Source organism: Sesamum indicum, linkage group LG3 (assembly GCF_026168435.1).
Source record: "Sesamum indicum cultivar Baizhima isolate 11 linkage group LG3, ASM2616843v1, whole genome shotgun sequence".
In the NCBI taxonomy this organism is placed as follows: Eukaryota; Viridiplantae; Streptophyta; class Magnoliopsida; order Lamiales; family Pedaliaceae; genus Sesamum; species Sesamum indicum.
This window is the reverse complement of record NC_142659.1, coordinates 17094082-17107820: the sequence shown is the minus strand read 5'-3', so window position 1 is coordinate 17107820 and position 13739 is coordinate 17094082. Positions and strand designations below refer to the sequence as shown.

Genomic DNA, 13739 nt, shown 5'->3' with positions numbered 1-13739 from the left:
CTTTTTTTTTTTTCTTACATATTCTATTACTCTATTTTGATGTAATTTGTAAAATATTTTAAAAATATATAATTATTTAAGATATTGGAAGTAATTTTATCTTATCAGAGGGTGAGTTTTACATTTATTAATTTATAAAAGGATTAAATTTTATATCAAGAATAGTCTAAGGAGTAAAGTATATTTAACCCTTTTAATAAATTCTTGATTAATTAAATAAAATGTTAACAATATTATAGTTGCTAATTATTGTGATCATAACTTGACGATTTATTCATAAATAAATAAATAAATAAAACTGGTCAATTTTAAAAACAAATTTGGAAGTATGTGCCTGAAGACCAATAGGAGTTTTGAATTGGGTTCTACATGGACCAAAGCCCATTCTAGTTCCTTGTTTTGGGCTTCTACACATAACATAATAGGCCCAACATTCATTCTATAACATAAATGAGTCCATTTATCTGTTCCAGTTCTTATTCACTCGCATAGGTATTATATTTTTATATATAAAATAGGGCAAATTGATAAGCTCTACTGAAATTTATCATAATTACAAAAATTCTCTCATTGTTTGAAAAATTATGCTCTATCGTGATAGTCCATTGTAAGGGGGATATTTGTTAGACGACCGCTAATTTTAGGAAGTATTCATAATTTTTCAAATAATGAAAAAATTATTTTTATTATAAATACTCCTTCGTGACAGTTCATTGTAGGGGTATTTGTTAGACGTCTGTTAATTTTAAAAAATATTTTATGTTGGAATAAGTATAGGTTACAGGCCAGCATCACCACCCTTGGAGGTTGTCAAAAGCCAAATATGTTCCACATAATAAGCACTTCTTGGTAGCTGAACTTGGGATCTTAACTCTTTATTTAATAATATTCATCATTGTAATAAAATACATCATTGTTTGTATTACTAAATAAAATATTCGAGAGTTCTTTCAATCTCAATCTCAATACATACAAAATATTATTAATTAATTGATATATATATATATATATGAATATAAATATTAACGAGTTATTGTCTGTTTGATTGTGGATAACATCAAATTACATATACATATGACTGCCCTAAAAGTATATATCACCTAATAATAGTTGAGTAGTAGGCGACCATGTCAGCATGCAAGAAGAACAATTTGAAATTACTACAGCCAAAGCGTGGCTCCAACATTGCAACTCAGACAAATAATTAAGTCTACCCTGCAACAAAGTTTCATTATTTCTTCATTGTCTTCAATCATGCAAACATGAGTTTACTTTTGGTTTTTTAATACCTTAAATTGCAAGTGAAATTTATGTGATTTGTTATAATTATGAATACATTTTTTTTTGTTTATAAGTATCATTTTAAGATTAATAATAGTCTAACAAATATCTCCTATAATGGGCTATCAAGAGAATGTATTTGTTAGACAACCGTTGATTTCATGAGATACATGTAATTTTTAAAACAATAAAAGAATATTTGTAATTATAACAAATTTTAAAAGAATCCCTTATAATTTACCCTTTTATTGTCTTAGCTTTATACGATATTTGAACTGATTATATTGTTTTTCTGATTTGTATACTTATGATACTCAAGAATTACCTTGGATGAAAATAAGAATGATTGTTATGTGTTTGCACATCAATAATATATACTTCTATTTCAAGTGGATTAATATTTACCATACAACTTGTCAAGAAACACAAAGTTTAGTATATCCCAATGTAAGAAATTAACAATTGAAAGGTTATCTAATATCCTCATGAAAACCACCTCAAACGTCTCCTAAACCCTATAGTTACCTAATTCATATGACCTCCAATTCTAACTGACTCAAATTTTGACAGATTTAATGATTATTAGTGTAGTTGAATTCGAAATACGCACTCAGATCATTAGCACAAGAATTAAACAAATTATGTATAGACCCAAAAAGAATTTCTGATCAAATGAGAAATCATTCCTTCCAACCCCACCAAATAAGATGAGTCAGGTTTTCATCACCTTCAAACAGGTTGAAGATAAGCTGAATGGACCCCACCCCCACCAAAACAATGCCGATTTTTTTATTTTTTCACCTAAGAAGATAATGCATTATTGATTAGACACCAACAGTGTAAGATCCAGATTTAATTAATACTTTGTATATTATTAACATTAAAGACAAATCAATCATTTCATTACTACACAAAAATAATATAATGTTGCTCCAATAAGTCCCACAACCTTAGAATAAACAATAAAACCAACCTCTCATTCTTGCATACTTTGTTGCTTTATTTTTCTGATTTAATGGCTATAAGGTTTTCTCTTTTCTCACCTCCTCTTCTACCTCTACATCACCCTGCTTCACTAAAACGGCCAAGAAACTGTAGACTGGTGATGTGTGCCGGCAATCATCATATCTCATCATCAGTTCATCTTCGGATCAAATCATCTGATCATCACAGGACAAAGGTGTCTGTGGTTCATTCAACTACTTTTCAAGAATTCTTTTTCAGTTTTTGATCTGTTCATGTTCTTTTCACATTGTTTTTTTGTTGTTTGTTGATGATTCTTTTGTTGCAGGTGTTTGAAGATAGATCGGCTGGTATTGTTTGCTATAAAGATGAAAATGGGGAGATAACATGTGAAGGGTACGATGAGGGTCCTCGTTTTCATCAGCAGATATCAAGATTTACTTGTAATTCAAGGTACCAGGATGTTCTTGCAACACTATTATTATACAACAAACATATGCTAATTAGAATTAAAAAGGTCGAGTTTCTTGCAATTCTGAGTTTAAAAAAACAGCATTTGAATCGAGTTGGACTGATCTGACGGATAAATAGTGATTATATATCCGTCAGTGATTATGTTCTTGAATGATCATACGTCGTTTTTACAGTTTAGTATCCTTGGCAAGTGATTGTTATTTTTTTGCGAGAGCAGGGACGTTGAGATTATCGACATGCTTCAAAGATGTTGGCTTCATGTGGGTGATGAGAATGAGTTGAGCGGTGCAGACAAAGGGGTAGCAGAACACAAGGATTTTAACCGTAATGGATTCAACAAATTCTGTTAAGTAAAAGCTAGTGTCGGCTTCAGACAACATATACTGATGTAGATGTTGGGATGTATACTTAACAAGAATTCTTTTCTCTCTAGAATCTCCAGTGTGAATAATAAGAAGTCCGCAATTGTCCACAGCAGTATACTTCTTTCTTTCTTCTCTTACAAATCTCAGATATGCACAATAGAATCCATGATGTTCTTTCATTAGCTTTTGCAAGTAGATAAGGATAGGACAAACATCGGCTAAATCAAACTGATGGCGAAAATATGCAGAAACATTTGAGTGATTCAAGAAACCTCAATTTATACAAAAACTACACCAACATATACCAGTCCATGTACAACTTGGCTTCTTCCAAGTACAAAAACATGGGAGAGAAGATAACAACAGAAAACATGTGTACAAAACGAACTTTTCTAGGAGGTCGTCCAACATTTAGACCAGGAGATTTTGCACGGCCGAACTGCCATAACTTTTTGCAAATTTCCTAAGAAACAATCAAGAATTCTCATTCTAGAGAGAATTCAGGCGGAACTGGATTCCGAAAGAATAGAAAAAATAGGGTAAACTAATATATGAACAACGAAAAACTGAGACCTGGAATGCAATTTGGAAGTTGTAGGTTTGAAATATACAAGTGAATGAGGTTGTTACTCAGCAGACGTCAAGCTTTGCCCATGCTGTGAGCTATCTTCGGACAACTCGGTCTGAGACTTGCTAGGCACAATTGTCGGGGGCGACCATTGATCAGGAACCATCAGAAAATAGGTGGTCATGGCTTTTCGGAATCTCCTCTTGTATTGCTTTGGAGAAATTACGGTTGGAGAAGCATTTTTGGGTCCGCCTAGGATACCTGAAGCTTTAACCCAAGTTTCGAGGTGCTTGTCCCATGTATATTGTCTCATAAAGTCGATAATTCCAAGAACAAGCTCATGCTTCTCTTCATCGACCCCAACTAGGAGCGAGTAGTCCATCACATCTATTGACTGCCACAGAAAGTTCCATGAATATAAAGAGGTGGTTTATATTCATCAATGATAAAGGAAGATGGTGCAAACTTACAGCAAGGAAAGCAGTATCGTTCCAGACTGCTCGTTCTAATAGTCTTTTGGCTTTGTTTCCAACGAAAATTGGAGAAGTAGGCATCGCCTCAATCAAGTTCTGGTCTAACAAAACCTTATTACTTCCAGAAGAATCAGGATTATACCGTGATCGGGAAGATCCTTTCAGATCATAAAGCCTTGTAATGTTTCTTCCAAACAGAAGATTCTCCATAACCAGTACATCCATTTTTGTTTCCTTCCCTCCTTTGAGATGTTTGGATGTAACCTTTTTCACAAAACACCAGAAAAATCACCAATGGCGTTTCAGAAAATTATGCTAAGGCACAGATACAAAACTGTCTAGACAAAGCACACAACATCCATTATCAGTTCTACTTTTGATAGAACACAAACAAATAACAATTTCCAACCAAGAGGAACAAGAAAATTGGAAGTTCAAAATAAAACCTTCTCACAAGTATATTACATAAGTTTTCTCGTGTCATAAGTTGGCAAAGCAGTATTGCTTAGAGAAAAGTACCTTGAACATGTGTAAGATTATGGGTATTGTGGATTATGAACAAAGCAGGTCAGATTGTCTATGCTAGAGGTAAACCTCTAAATAAACTTAATTGCTTTTCTGCGGGATGTGAGAAAACCATAATCAATTCAATAAAGTTGAATTCAGTTCCATTGGACATATACCTGATAAATCCCAAGTATCTTTGCCAGGCATGTTGGACTTCGGGAGCCAACTGATTCAGAAAGATACTTAAAGTAACCTGGAGCGAACTTGATGAAGGATTCCAGCTCAGTCTTTGTAACTTGCTTGATTATAAATCGATCGTCCAAAGTTTTTGCAAAGAAGACATTGCTCTTGCCACCTTGTGCTCCCCACTTCTTGCAGCGGCTGAGGGATCTAATAAAATCCACCTCAGATGGACAACATATCCTCCTCAAGGCTTCGAAACGCTTAGCATAGTAACAGGTAACGGTGTATTTGACTTTCCCAAGAGGTCCATCATCCCCAAAAGACACTCTGGCATGCAAAGCCTTTGTATGTGAGAGGGGATCCAAAGATGAGGAATTACGAGAACTTGTTAAGGATAAAAAGCTCTCGTCTACAGATCCAAGACTTCTGTAAGATTCCAACATTTCGTCCAAAGAATGAAATGACGGAAAGTTCCCAGAATCAAGGGACTGCATAGAAATCAAAGACTCTGCAGTGTCCTTTGGCCGGTCAGGCTCATCTGATAGCTGGACAAAATAATCAGGCGAAACGAGCGCATATGATATAATACTTGTTGGCTCATCATCATACACCGGAATAACAGTGTCATTAGCTCCCACAGGTAGGAGCAACCGCGCCCCACCTTGGAGTTCGGACTCCCGAAACGACGAGATGTATACTGGATTATATTCACTCAGTGTATCCAATTTCTGAGCAGTCCCTAGAAAATTTATGTTTAACGATCGATAGAAACTTACAAACGGCATACCTAACCAGCTTACAGTATCTTCCGCATTATCCGAACCTTTGGTGGACGACACTGAAGGTGACTGAGACACCTTAGACATGGTAAGGTCGTCCTTATGGTCTTCCACGTCCAACTTGTCAGATACTCCAACGGCGGATGAAGTATGTGCTTCAACTAATCCAGAAAAACTATTGTTTTTGGGGATTCCAGTACAAGGGTGACTCTCACCAGTCCATGCTGCATCAAGGGTATCTGATAAAGAAACAGGAGCTTGCCCATCAGAGAGTGCTCTACGAACAGTAGCACCGGATAACAGAGGATCAGATTCATCAGTGGCCTGTGTCCCATGAGAAAGTGCAAGTGGATTTTGATTTCCATGATCAGAGTTAAGAAATACATCGCTTCTTTGATGGCTGATCTCAGAGTGATTGTTGGGCATATCACTTACCCCATGATCCGGATTTTGTTCAGGCTTTGTAACTGCAGCAATAGACTCAGAATTACCTAAAAACTTACTAATCTTAACTAGGGCATTTCTGTCAAGATTCTTCTCAGTATCACTGGGCGGTTTCTGAATGGGCTCTGAAGAGGTAACCTCCACAACATCGGGTTCGTTCTCAACATCTACACTATCTGCATATATTAGGCGGTGGTCCCACATGTAAGACTGGAAGATTAGTTGTCTTCGGAGTCGATTAAGCTCCAGAATATCAATGATAGGTTGGCCTTTTTTTGCCTCCTTGTTCAAAATTTTCTGGATTGATTCCTGCCAAATCACATATATTCATCAACACACATGTGGTTAAAAGTTGAGGATCTTAACATAGTTTGGCATCAAAAACTTTTCCACTACCAGCAAGATCCCTACTTTTTACAGATTGTTACATCTTCCCTCCCCAAATGTCCCCAAAATTTGCTTCATGTCACAGAGAGCGAATATTACTTCACTTTCGATTAGAACCATGCAAAAGAGACAACTTTAAGAGGTTGCTAGATCTTGTCCTCCCCAAACATCCTGAAAGCTTGCTTCATGTCAAACAGACACTATATTACTTTACGTTTAAACCTTTTCTTTCTTTTCTTGACCAAAATTTTACTTTAACTAAAACCAAGCAAATGACAACTTTGAAAATTAAGCAAGCATTACTCAGTGAGTTGTTTAACACATTGAACTCTGTAATAGGAGAAAAATCTAAACCATATCTAATAGTCAATGGTGCAAAAAGCATAAACGATGGTTATAAAAATCAACGATTTCTGCGTCACTGACATGCATATCAATTATGAACAGAAATATAAACATACATGGACCATGACCATTGCTACAGGAAAGGTAAATCAAGATTTGAATTGATCCCAGACCTCAAATTCTGACTTCTCCTTCTGCAACATTCCTTCTAGATCTGCTATCTGGCCCCTTGATTCAGTAATGTTCATGCCACCATTGAGCAGACTTCGGCCTGATTTCTTTTCTACCAGAAGATAAAGAGCTTTTAGCACTTCAGAGAACAAAAGCTCAGCTCGCCTAACCACCTGTGGGTTAGATAGAAAGATGGAATAAATACTGGAGCATTTCACATATACAGAAATCCAGAAATAAAGAAAGATAAAATATAATACTCATTTCACCTCATTCAATTCTCGTTCTATCCACTCCTGAGTTTCATAGTTGAAATCAAGTTTTGGGGGAGGCAGGTACACTGAATGAACATCAATTGATGCATAACGAAAGCAAGCAACCATTTTCCCAAATCTGCATGAGGTCCAACATTATAAAGCGTGCAAAATGAATCAAAGGAACTGAAATGCCCCCTCACCAGATTAAGTGCAGCATGCTTTATTGATTGTTTTCTCACAGTTTCCGAAGGAAAAGCAAGCCATCCATCAAATATAAGATTTGTGAAAGAGTACAACAGCCAGAAGGAGGCAACGACCCTCAGTTAACAGGTTTTCTCGTTCAACAGCGTGATTAATCTCACAATCCCCAAGTTTTGTGCATGACATACAAAATAATCAAGTCATATGTGACTCCAGTATGCTTGATTGCCAAATTGAACTAATATAAATTTTATTTATTTGTTTGTAATTTTTTCCTTTTATGTTTTTACTTTCTGCGGGTGTGGTGGTTGGGATAAGATATTAATACGTATTCTTGATGCTCGAGGTCACAGTAATTTCATGAAGGAAACCAAGCAAGAGATCATACCCATAGAACCGGAGACAGTCTCTATGTAAAGAATGGCCGCAGCTTGCCACTCTGCTAGCAGCAGCATGGTTTGAAAAGCTTAGCTCCAGAAACTTCCCGAAGGACAATCCCCATGCAGCATCAGACATTACAACCCTTCTGGTTGCAGGTGGGAAGCCATTAGCTCTTGGACACTTCAAGCAACGGTGCCACATCCAAATCTTTCCATCTGTTTCACCAGGTAAAATAATTTCAGGTAGTTTCTTCACAGAGATTGTAAGGGTACCTTGTCGATGAGTGTAACACTGAACATGAGCTTCAGCAGGCATATCACATGAGCGACATATATAATTCTGTCAAAAAATTAGACACTGTCAGTCCCAAGAAGCCTAGGATTATTCCAAGAAATACTTTGAGAGCAAAGTTTCTCCTTAATTTTTGCAGAAAGAGCGTGTACCTGATCAAATAAATGATCGCGTAAAAATCGACCCAATGGCTTATCAAAGCTACCATAATACTTGATCCGAAACAGATGGGATCTTTCGCAGACAGTGCCGTTCCATACACATCTAGATGATAAGGAGACTAAGATGCTTTGATGGTCTGACGGAGAAGGAGGAAACTCTTCTTTCAAAGCAGTTTGTTCTTCAGGAAGTTTTACGTCAGTTTGCAAAAATGATAGCTCTGAAGCATTTGGGGTAGCATCAATATTACAGTAATCATTTCCAGCAATTATTGAGACTCCAAGATCACTAGAGAGATGGCTATCTCCGGTGGCAGCAAGTCTGTCCACTTCAAAAGGTTTTGCCTCTGAAGACATGGCCAAATCAACAATGCCTTGATCTACTGATGCATGATGAACCGAGGGCTCATCTAAAGCAGAGTGAAGAAAATCTTTGACAGAAGACAAGAGAAGCGGCTCGGCATGCTGAGAACCAATTGGAACAGGAAGGTTATATGTCCCTGAACATTCTTTCCCCTGAATGGATGCACCTGTTACCTTTATGAGATCTGAAGTTGGCACACTATTAGACCTCTGTGGTTCACCAACATATTGAGAACCAGGAGTTTTTTCACCGGCTGTAACTGCAAAACCAGGTACGGTTGATATAGACCTGTCAACGACAGATGGTTTCTCTGGAAGTGCCACCGTAATTGGGGAGTTCAATGGAAGTTGTGGCAAAGAGGCACCTTCATCAGCAAGAAAAGAAGTCTCCAGAGCCAAGTGATAAGCTGCAAAAACTCCATATTGCAAAACGTGCTTCACTTTCTTTAACTCATCACCATTGGCACCTTGAAGTAATATCTGAAGCAATCAACAGCATAATATACCCTTAGAAAAGTAGGCTCAGACCAGATAGCTGTAAGCACACACATTAAATTTTCCCCCAATAAACTTTTGAAACATAAAGAAAATACAAAGACAAGAATTTGTTGATAAACTTTCAAAATCTTCTGCACAGAACTCATATAACTATTGCAAGATTAGAAATTACCTATTTCTGCTAAAACTTCAAAGCAGTATTTGTTGTCATCTCATCATATTTGAAATGATACAGAAATCTTTGAGCATTAGATTATCTAATAAAAATATGAGTTCAGTTGTTCCTTTTGTAGGTTGTAACAGGCTTACCGTGCAGCCCAGTGGCTTTGGACAACCTTCAAAATACATCAGTGTCTTCACCAGCTTCTTCCCAGCTTGACCAGCACTGCCATGCTCCTCTAAGAACCTCTCAACATGGAACATGTCGCAGTATCCTAATTTCTGCGATGATAGATGATCAATCGAAGGAACAATCTGGGTGCCAGTGCAGCGGGCTATGCGCTCCAAAAGTGTTCTTTTAATATTTAAAACAAGCGTAATGTTTTTTGCAAGAAGGTATTCCTGTGCATGTCGAGAAACAGATTTCTCCACCAGAAGAATATCAGGATTATGTGCATCTATCTTTGCAACAGCCATTTTAAGATGATCCATTTCCTGGGAACAAAGCAAATGCACAAGTCAACAATCAAGTAGAATATAGACATTGATTTATATTAAAGAATATCAAGTAATAAATTACAAATTAACAACAAAGATCAGATTTTGGTTCCAAGTATCAACTAAATGATTTAAAAGATCAGTAATCTCAACCTGTTGCAACAGAGTATCAAAGCTTGAAAGAGCATTAGAAACCCGCTGGTATTCGAGAGCCCCTCCGAGGATTAGCAAGCGAGGTTTCTCTACTTTTGATGTCATCCGTCGATGAGCAACATTCTTCTTGCAAACAACTCCTTTGACCACCAAACTGATGAGGCAAGTATATAAAAGTGATCATCAGTAAAACTGAAGAATGAAGCAATCCAAGATATCACTTAGCACATATATGTAAGTCATGTCATACGGTTTTAGAATTGGATATGCATATTCACCTAATCCTATGGAAAATATCGCTGTCAACCATTTACCATTTCTTATTTTCCTCATAACAATCCATTCAGTGAAGTATGATGAGAGTGGAAATTTTTATCAGTGAAGAAGAATTTCTCAAAAATCTACAGATAGATGTACATCAAGAGCAGTCACATAAGCAATTACCTCTCACTTCGACGCCCTGAAGCCAAACATTTTACTTTCACATATCCCCCCGGATCCATTTGCCCCCCCTTGCTTGTGTCTGGCTTCAACAATGTTGCAGCCTCCCACGATAATGCTGTAATTATTTCTAACCAACCCTCTTTGTCATTTTCATCCTCTGCAAGCAAATTCTCCACCTGCAAGAGTTGAGCTACTAAAGCCCGAAAATGACCGTCAACCACATTCTTCATAGCTCTCTTGTGCTCCTCATTGGATTTGTCCCTACTTCGAGACTCCCCACTCCCAAAGCTGCTTGAACTACGAAAATTTTTCCATTCTCCAACAGCATCCCCATCATCATCATCGTCGTCATCAAATAAAAGTGCTTCCCTTTCATCTTCTTCATCTTCTGGTTCAGGAGGGAGCCAAAGAACTCCGTTGTTTTCAAAGTCCACAGGTTCAGCATCAACATCCTCAGCCACATACAATGATGAAGGTGCCTCACAATCCTCACTAATATCATGTTCGACATCCTGTCTCACAATCTTCTGGACTTCTTCAGAAATTTGCGAATGAAAAGTATTATGTACAGGAGAGCCGCTCATACTTTTTGAGTCAACAGCATCTCCATCAGGATGAACTTTACGTGATTTATAGTCGGTGTCAAAATCATCAAACTGAATATGACCGTAATAACCATTGACCTCGGTGAAATTACTTGTTCTCGAACTTAAACAAGAGAGTCCAAATTCTTCATCATCGTCATCACTCCTGTTCAGAGAATATGTGCGTGTCATCAACACTATGGCAGATCAGGAATTATCTTAGAAGGTATACAAGTTCTCAGGAGGGAGATAGAAAGAGCATACTGTTTGCAGTAAAGGAAGTATCATAAAACACTCTCAAGGCACTTTGCAGATCTACACCTTTGGCAGCATAAATGAAGAAAAATAGTAAGACATTCTCATAATTTAAGCAGCAAAAGTATGACGTGAGTCAAAAAGCAACTTTTTCAACCAGGCAGAATTCATCATTAAACAAATATTTCACTGGAAAACCCTTTCTGAGAGCACTCAACCAAAATTGGGTAGACAAATCACCAATAGAATCCAAAGCACTGGCTTATGTTGCAAATTGGCAGATCAGTTTAGAGGTGATATACAACAGAAGACACAAAGACACAGCATATCGGGGAAAACAGGAACCAAGATCCTTTCTGCTTAGAACTTTCCACTTTTCACATGTATCAGGATGTCCAAAATAAAAATGCTATCAGAAGTAAAAGACCTCAATATAAATAAATGTAGTATCCTTTAAAATACCATGTGAAAGCATCCTCCACTAGAAATAAAACCTCAGTAATGGCTCTGTTCCAACTGAAGCTGTCAGCATGCAACAGTGACAGATTCCCAAAGCCACTTACTGAGATGAGTTATACTACGTTTTAAGCAACTGGTAATTTAAGCAGAGATCATAACTAGCATAATTGGTCACCTAATTCAAGACAAAAGGGAGATTCAGAAAGAACCTGTTTTGGCAAAATCCAAATTTGTTTTGAGACACATTCGGTTCTCCAATGTCCACAGCTTGTTCATTGGTCTTTCCTAATCCAACACTTTGCCTTTCTATAGCTGTTTCCATTATTGCTGACTGAAATGGGGTGAGTGCTTGTGGAAGTGATGCCAATGTTATGTTACTGCTGCCACAGGTACTAGACTTGGTGCTAAGGAAACTGGTCTCTGTGGGTGAATTACTGCTGATGTTCAGACTGGCAACTTGTTGCCCATTGTGCATGGGCACCGTCAAACCTTGTTTCCATTGCTTGAAACAGTAGTTACAGACCCTAATCTTATCCCACTCTTCTGGTGGACTCTTTAGTTGATTCGGTTCTGTTGGTACCCAATTTGAAGTACACTTGGCGCAGAAAATACGGCCACATAGTCGACAATGGTGCCTGCGGTTAAACAAGGTGAATTGTGAATCACACTCGTAGCATACCCTGCAGCTCCGGTCGGGCATCCAGAAATCCCTCGACACATGTGCAGGCTCGGACCGCCATGAGATCCAAGATTTAACTAAGCCTACCAGATCAGAGACTGTCCTATCTGAGTTGTCCATTGGCAGAACAAGTCTCCTGTTGCTTTCATTTTGATATTCTCATTTCTTCCCAACTCTAAAGTCCATGTCTAACCCAAACCAAGAGTATGAGAACAGATGGTAAAACTCCAATTTTGGAAAATAAGCTAGTTAACAAGCTTAATCAAGCAAACTAATCAATAACCTTTACACCCAACGAGAACCTGCCAGATTCTTAATTACTACCCAAAGAAACCCCCCCTCTATGCAAAGACAATAAAAAGAGCAGAACTTCCATCAGTGAACATTCAATACCAACTACTACAAGAGCCGCACGCAGTCTTGATTCGTCACTGAAATTTGAGTCAAATCCCCAATGTTGCCCCCCGTGCTCAATCAAACACAAAAGGAAATCCCATAATTGAATTCATCTCCATTTCAGTTCCTTGATCAAATCAAGAATATCATGTACAGAAGTCCTAAATCAAAATATATATTATATCAAATCCAACTTAATTCCAAACTCTGACAGTGACCCAGTGACCTAACATCAAAACTCCAGACACATATCCAAAAGATAGGAAAAAAAAAGGAATCCACAATCAATCTCTTCGCCCGGACTAGCAAGGAAAATTTGTAATAGAAAGGTAAGCTTTATACATATAACCCTGCAAGCAAAATACCGCGAAACACGCAATTACTGGATAAAATCAATGAAATCCAATTCAAACCTCTCTGTCAACAGTTCACTCACAACGCGGAATTTCAGGTGAACTCTTCTCATTCAAGAAAACCACCGCATGTCTGCCCTAAATCCTTGATCATCTCCCCCGGAATAAACAATTATAAGCATATATACACACACACACACGATCATTAGATATCACCAATTAACTGAAATAATCTGCCTCATCACAGGATGCATACATATACATACATACATATATATATATATATATTGATTGGAAAGAAAGTGACTGTCTGAAATATGTGTGCTGGGCGTTTCATCAATCACTCCCACAAGAAAAAAACAGAGAAGAAAATTTATGTAAACGCCAATCAGAGACCGACGCGTGCTCTGAGCAGTTAAGAGAAAATGGCTGTTTGGGAAATCCATGTACGCTTATTTCTTATTTTAAATAATATTTATTTAAAAATGTATTTTGTACATAAATAATGTAAGCAAATGATGTAATAAGATTATTTTTAGGTTTTTCTTTTAATTTAATAATTAAAATTTTTAATTATTTATGGTCAAATACACTTTGCCCTTCAACTATTATTAAGATAGCATTTGCCCCCTATACTAACAAATATAGTATTTAATTATCCTCCTTAAAT

The 13739-nt window shown here is 37.2% G+C and overlaps 2 protein-coding genes across 3 annotated transcripts; one reads left to right on the top strand and one right to left on the bottom strand.

Moving 5' to 3' along the window:
* Positions 1-2234: 2234 nt before the first annotated feature.
* Positions 2235-3195, top strand: LOC105157879 (LL-diaminopimelate aminotransferase). The gene is made up of 3 exons (XM_011074383.3): positions 2235-2461; positions 2573-2697; positions 2936-3195. The coding sequence occupies exons 1-3, from the start codon at positions 2297-2299 to the stop codon at positions 3066-3068; spliced, it is 423 nt and encodes a 140-aa protein (XP_011072685.1). The 5' UTR covers positions 2235-2296; the 3' UTR covers positions 3069-3195.
* Positions 3196-3342: 147 nt separating this feature from the next.
* Positions 3343-13452, bottom strand: LOC105157878 (1-phosphatidylinositol-3-phosphate 5-kinase FAB1B). Of its 2 annotated transcripts, none has more exons than XM_020692747.2 (12): positions 13130-13452; positions 11851-12508; positions 10344-11093; positions 9900-10053; positions 9399-9743; positions 8223-9071; positions 7787-8118; positions 7210-7333; positions 6943-7113; positions 4808-6346; positions 4122-4388; positions 3343-4045 (listed from the first exon to the last, which is right to left on the bottom strand). In XM_020692747.2, exons 2-12 carry the CDS (start codon positions 12438-12440, stop codon positions 3710-3712), a joined length of 5457 nt encoding a protein of 1818 aa, XP_020548406.1. In that variant the 5' UTR covers positions 12441-12508; positions 13130-13452; the 3' UTR covers positions 3343-3709. The 2 variants fall into 2 exon arrangements, with proteins under 2 accessions (XP_020548406.1, XP_020548407.2); XM_020692748.2 differs by having other exon boundaries at positions 11851-12276.
* Positions 13453-13739: the final 287 nt, after the last annotated feature.

Coding starts and splice junctions, on each gene's coding strand:
- LOC105157879 (XM_011074383.3), top strand. CDS start 2,297: ATGGCTATAAGGTTTTCTCTTTTCTCACCTCCTCTTCTACCTCTACAT. Junction 2,462..2,572: donor CTGATCATCACAGGACAAAG/GTGTCTGTGGTT, acceptor CTTTTGTTGCAG/GTGTTTGAAGATAGATCGGC. Junction 2,698..2,935: donor AGATTTACTTGTAATTCAAG/GTACCAGGATGT, acceptor TTGCGAGAGCAG/GGACGTTGAGATTATCGACA.
- LOC105157878 (XM_020692747.2), bottom strand. CDS start 12,440: ATGGACAACTCAGATAGGACAGTCTCTGATCTGGTAGGCTTAGTTAAA. Junction 10,054..10,343: donor TCAGGGCGTCGAAGTGAGAG/GTAATTGCTTAT, acceptor TTGCCTCATCAG/TTTGGTGGTCAAAGGAGTTG. Junction 7,114..7,209: donor TAGAACGAGAATTGAATGAG/GTGAAATGAGTA, acceptor TCTAACCCACAG/GTGGTTAGGCGAGCTGAGCT.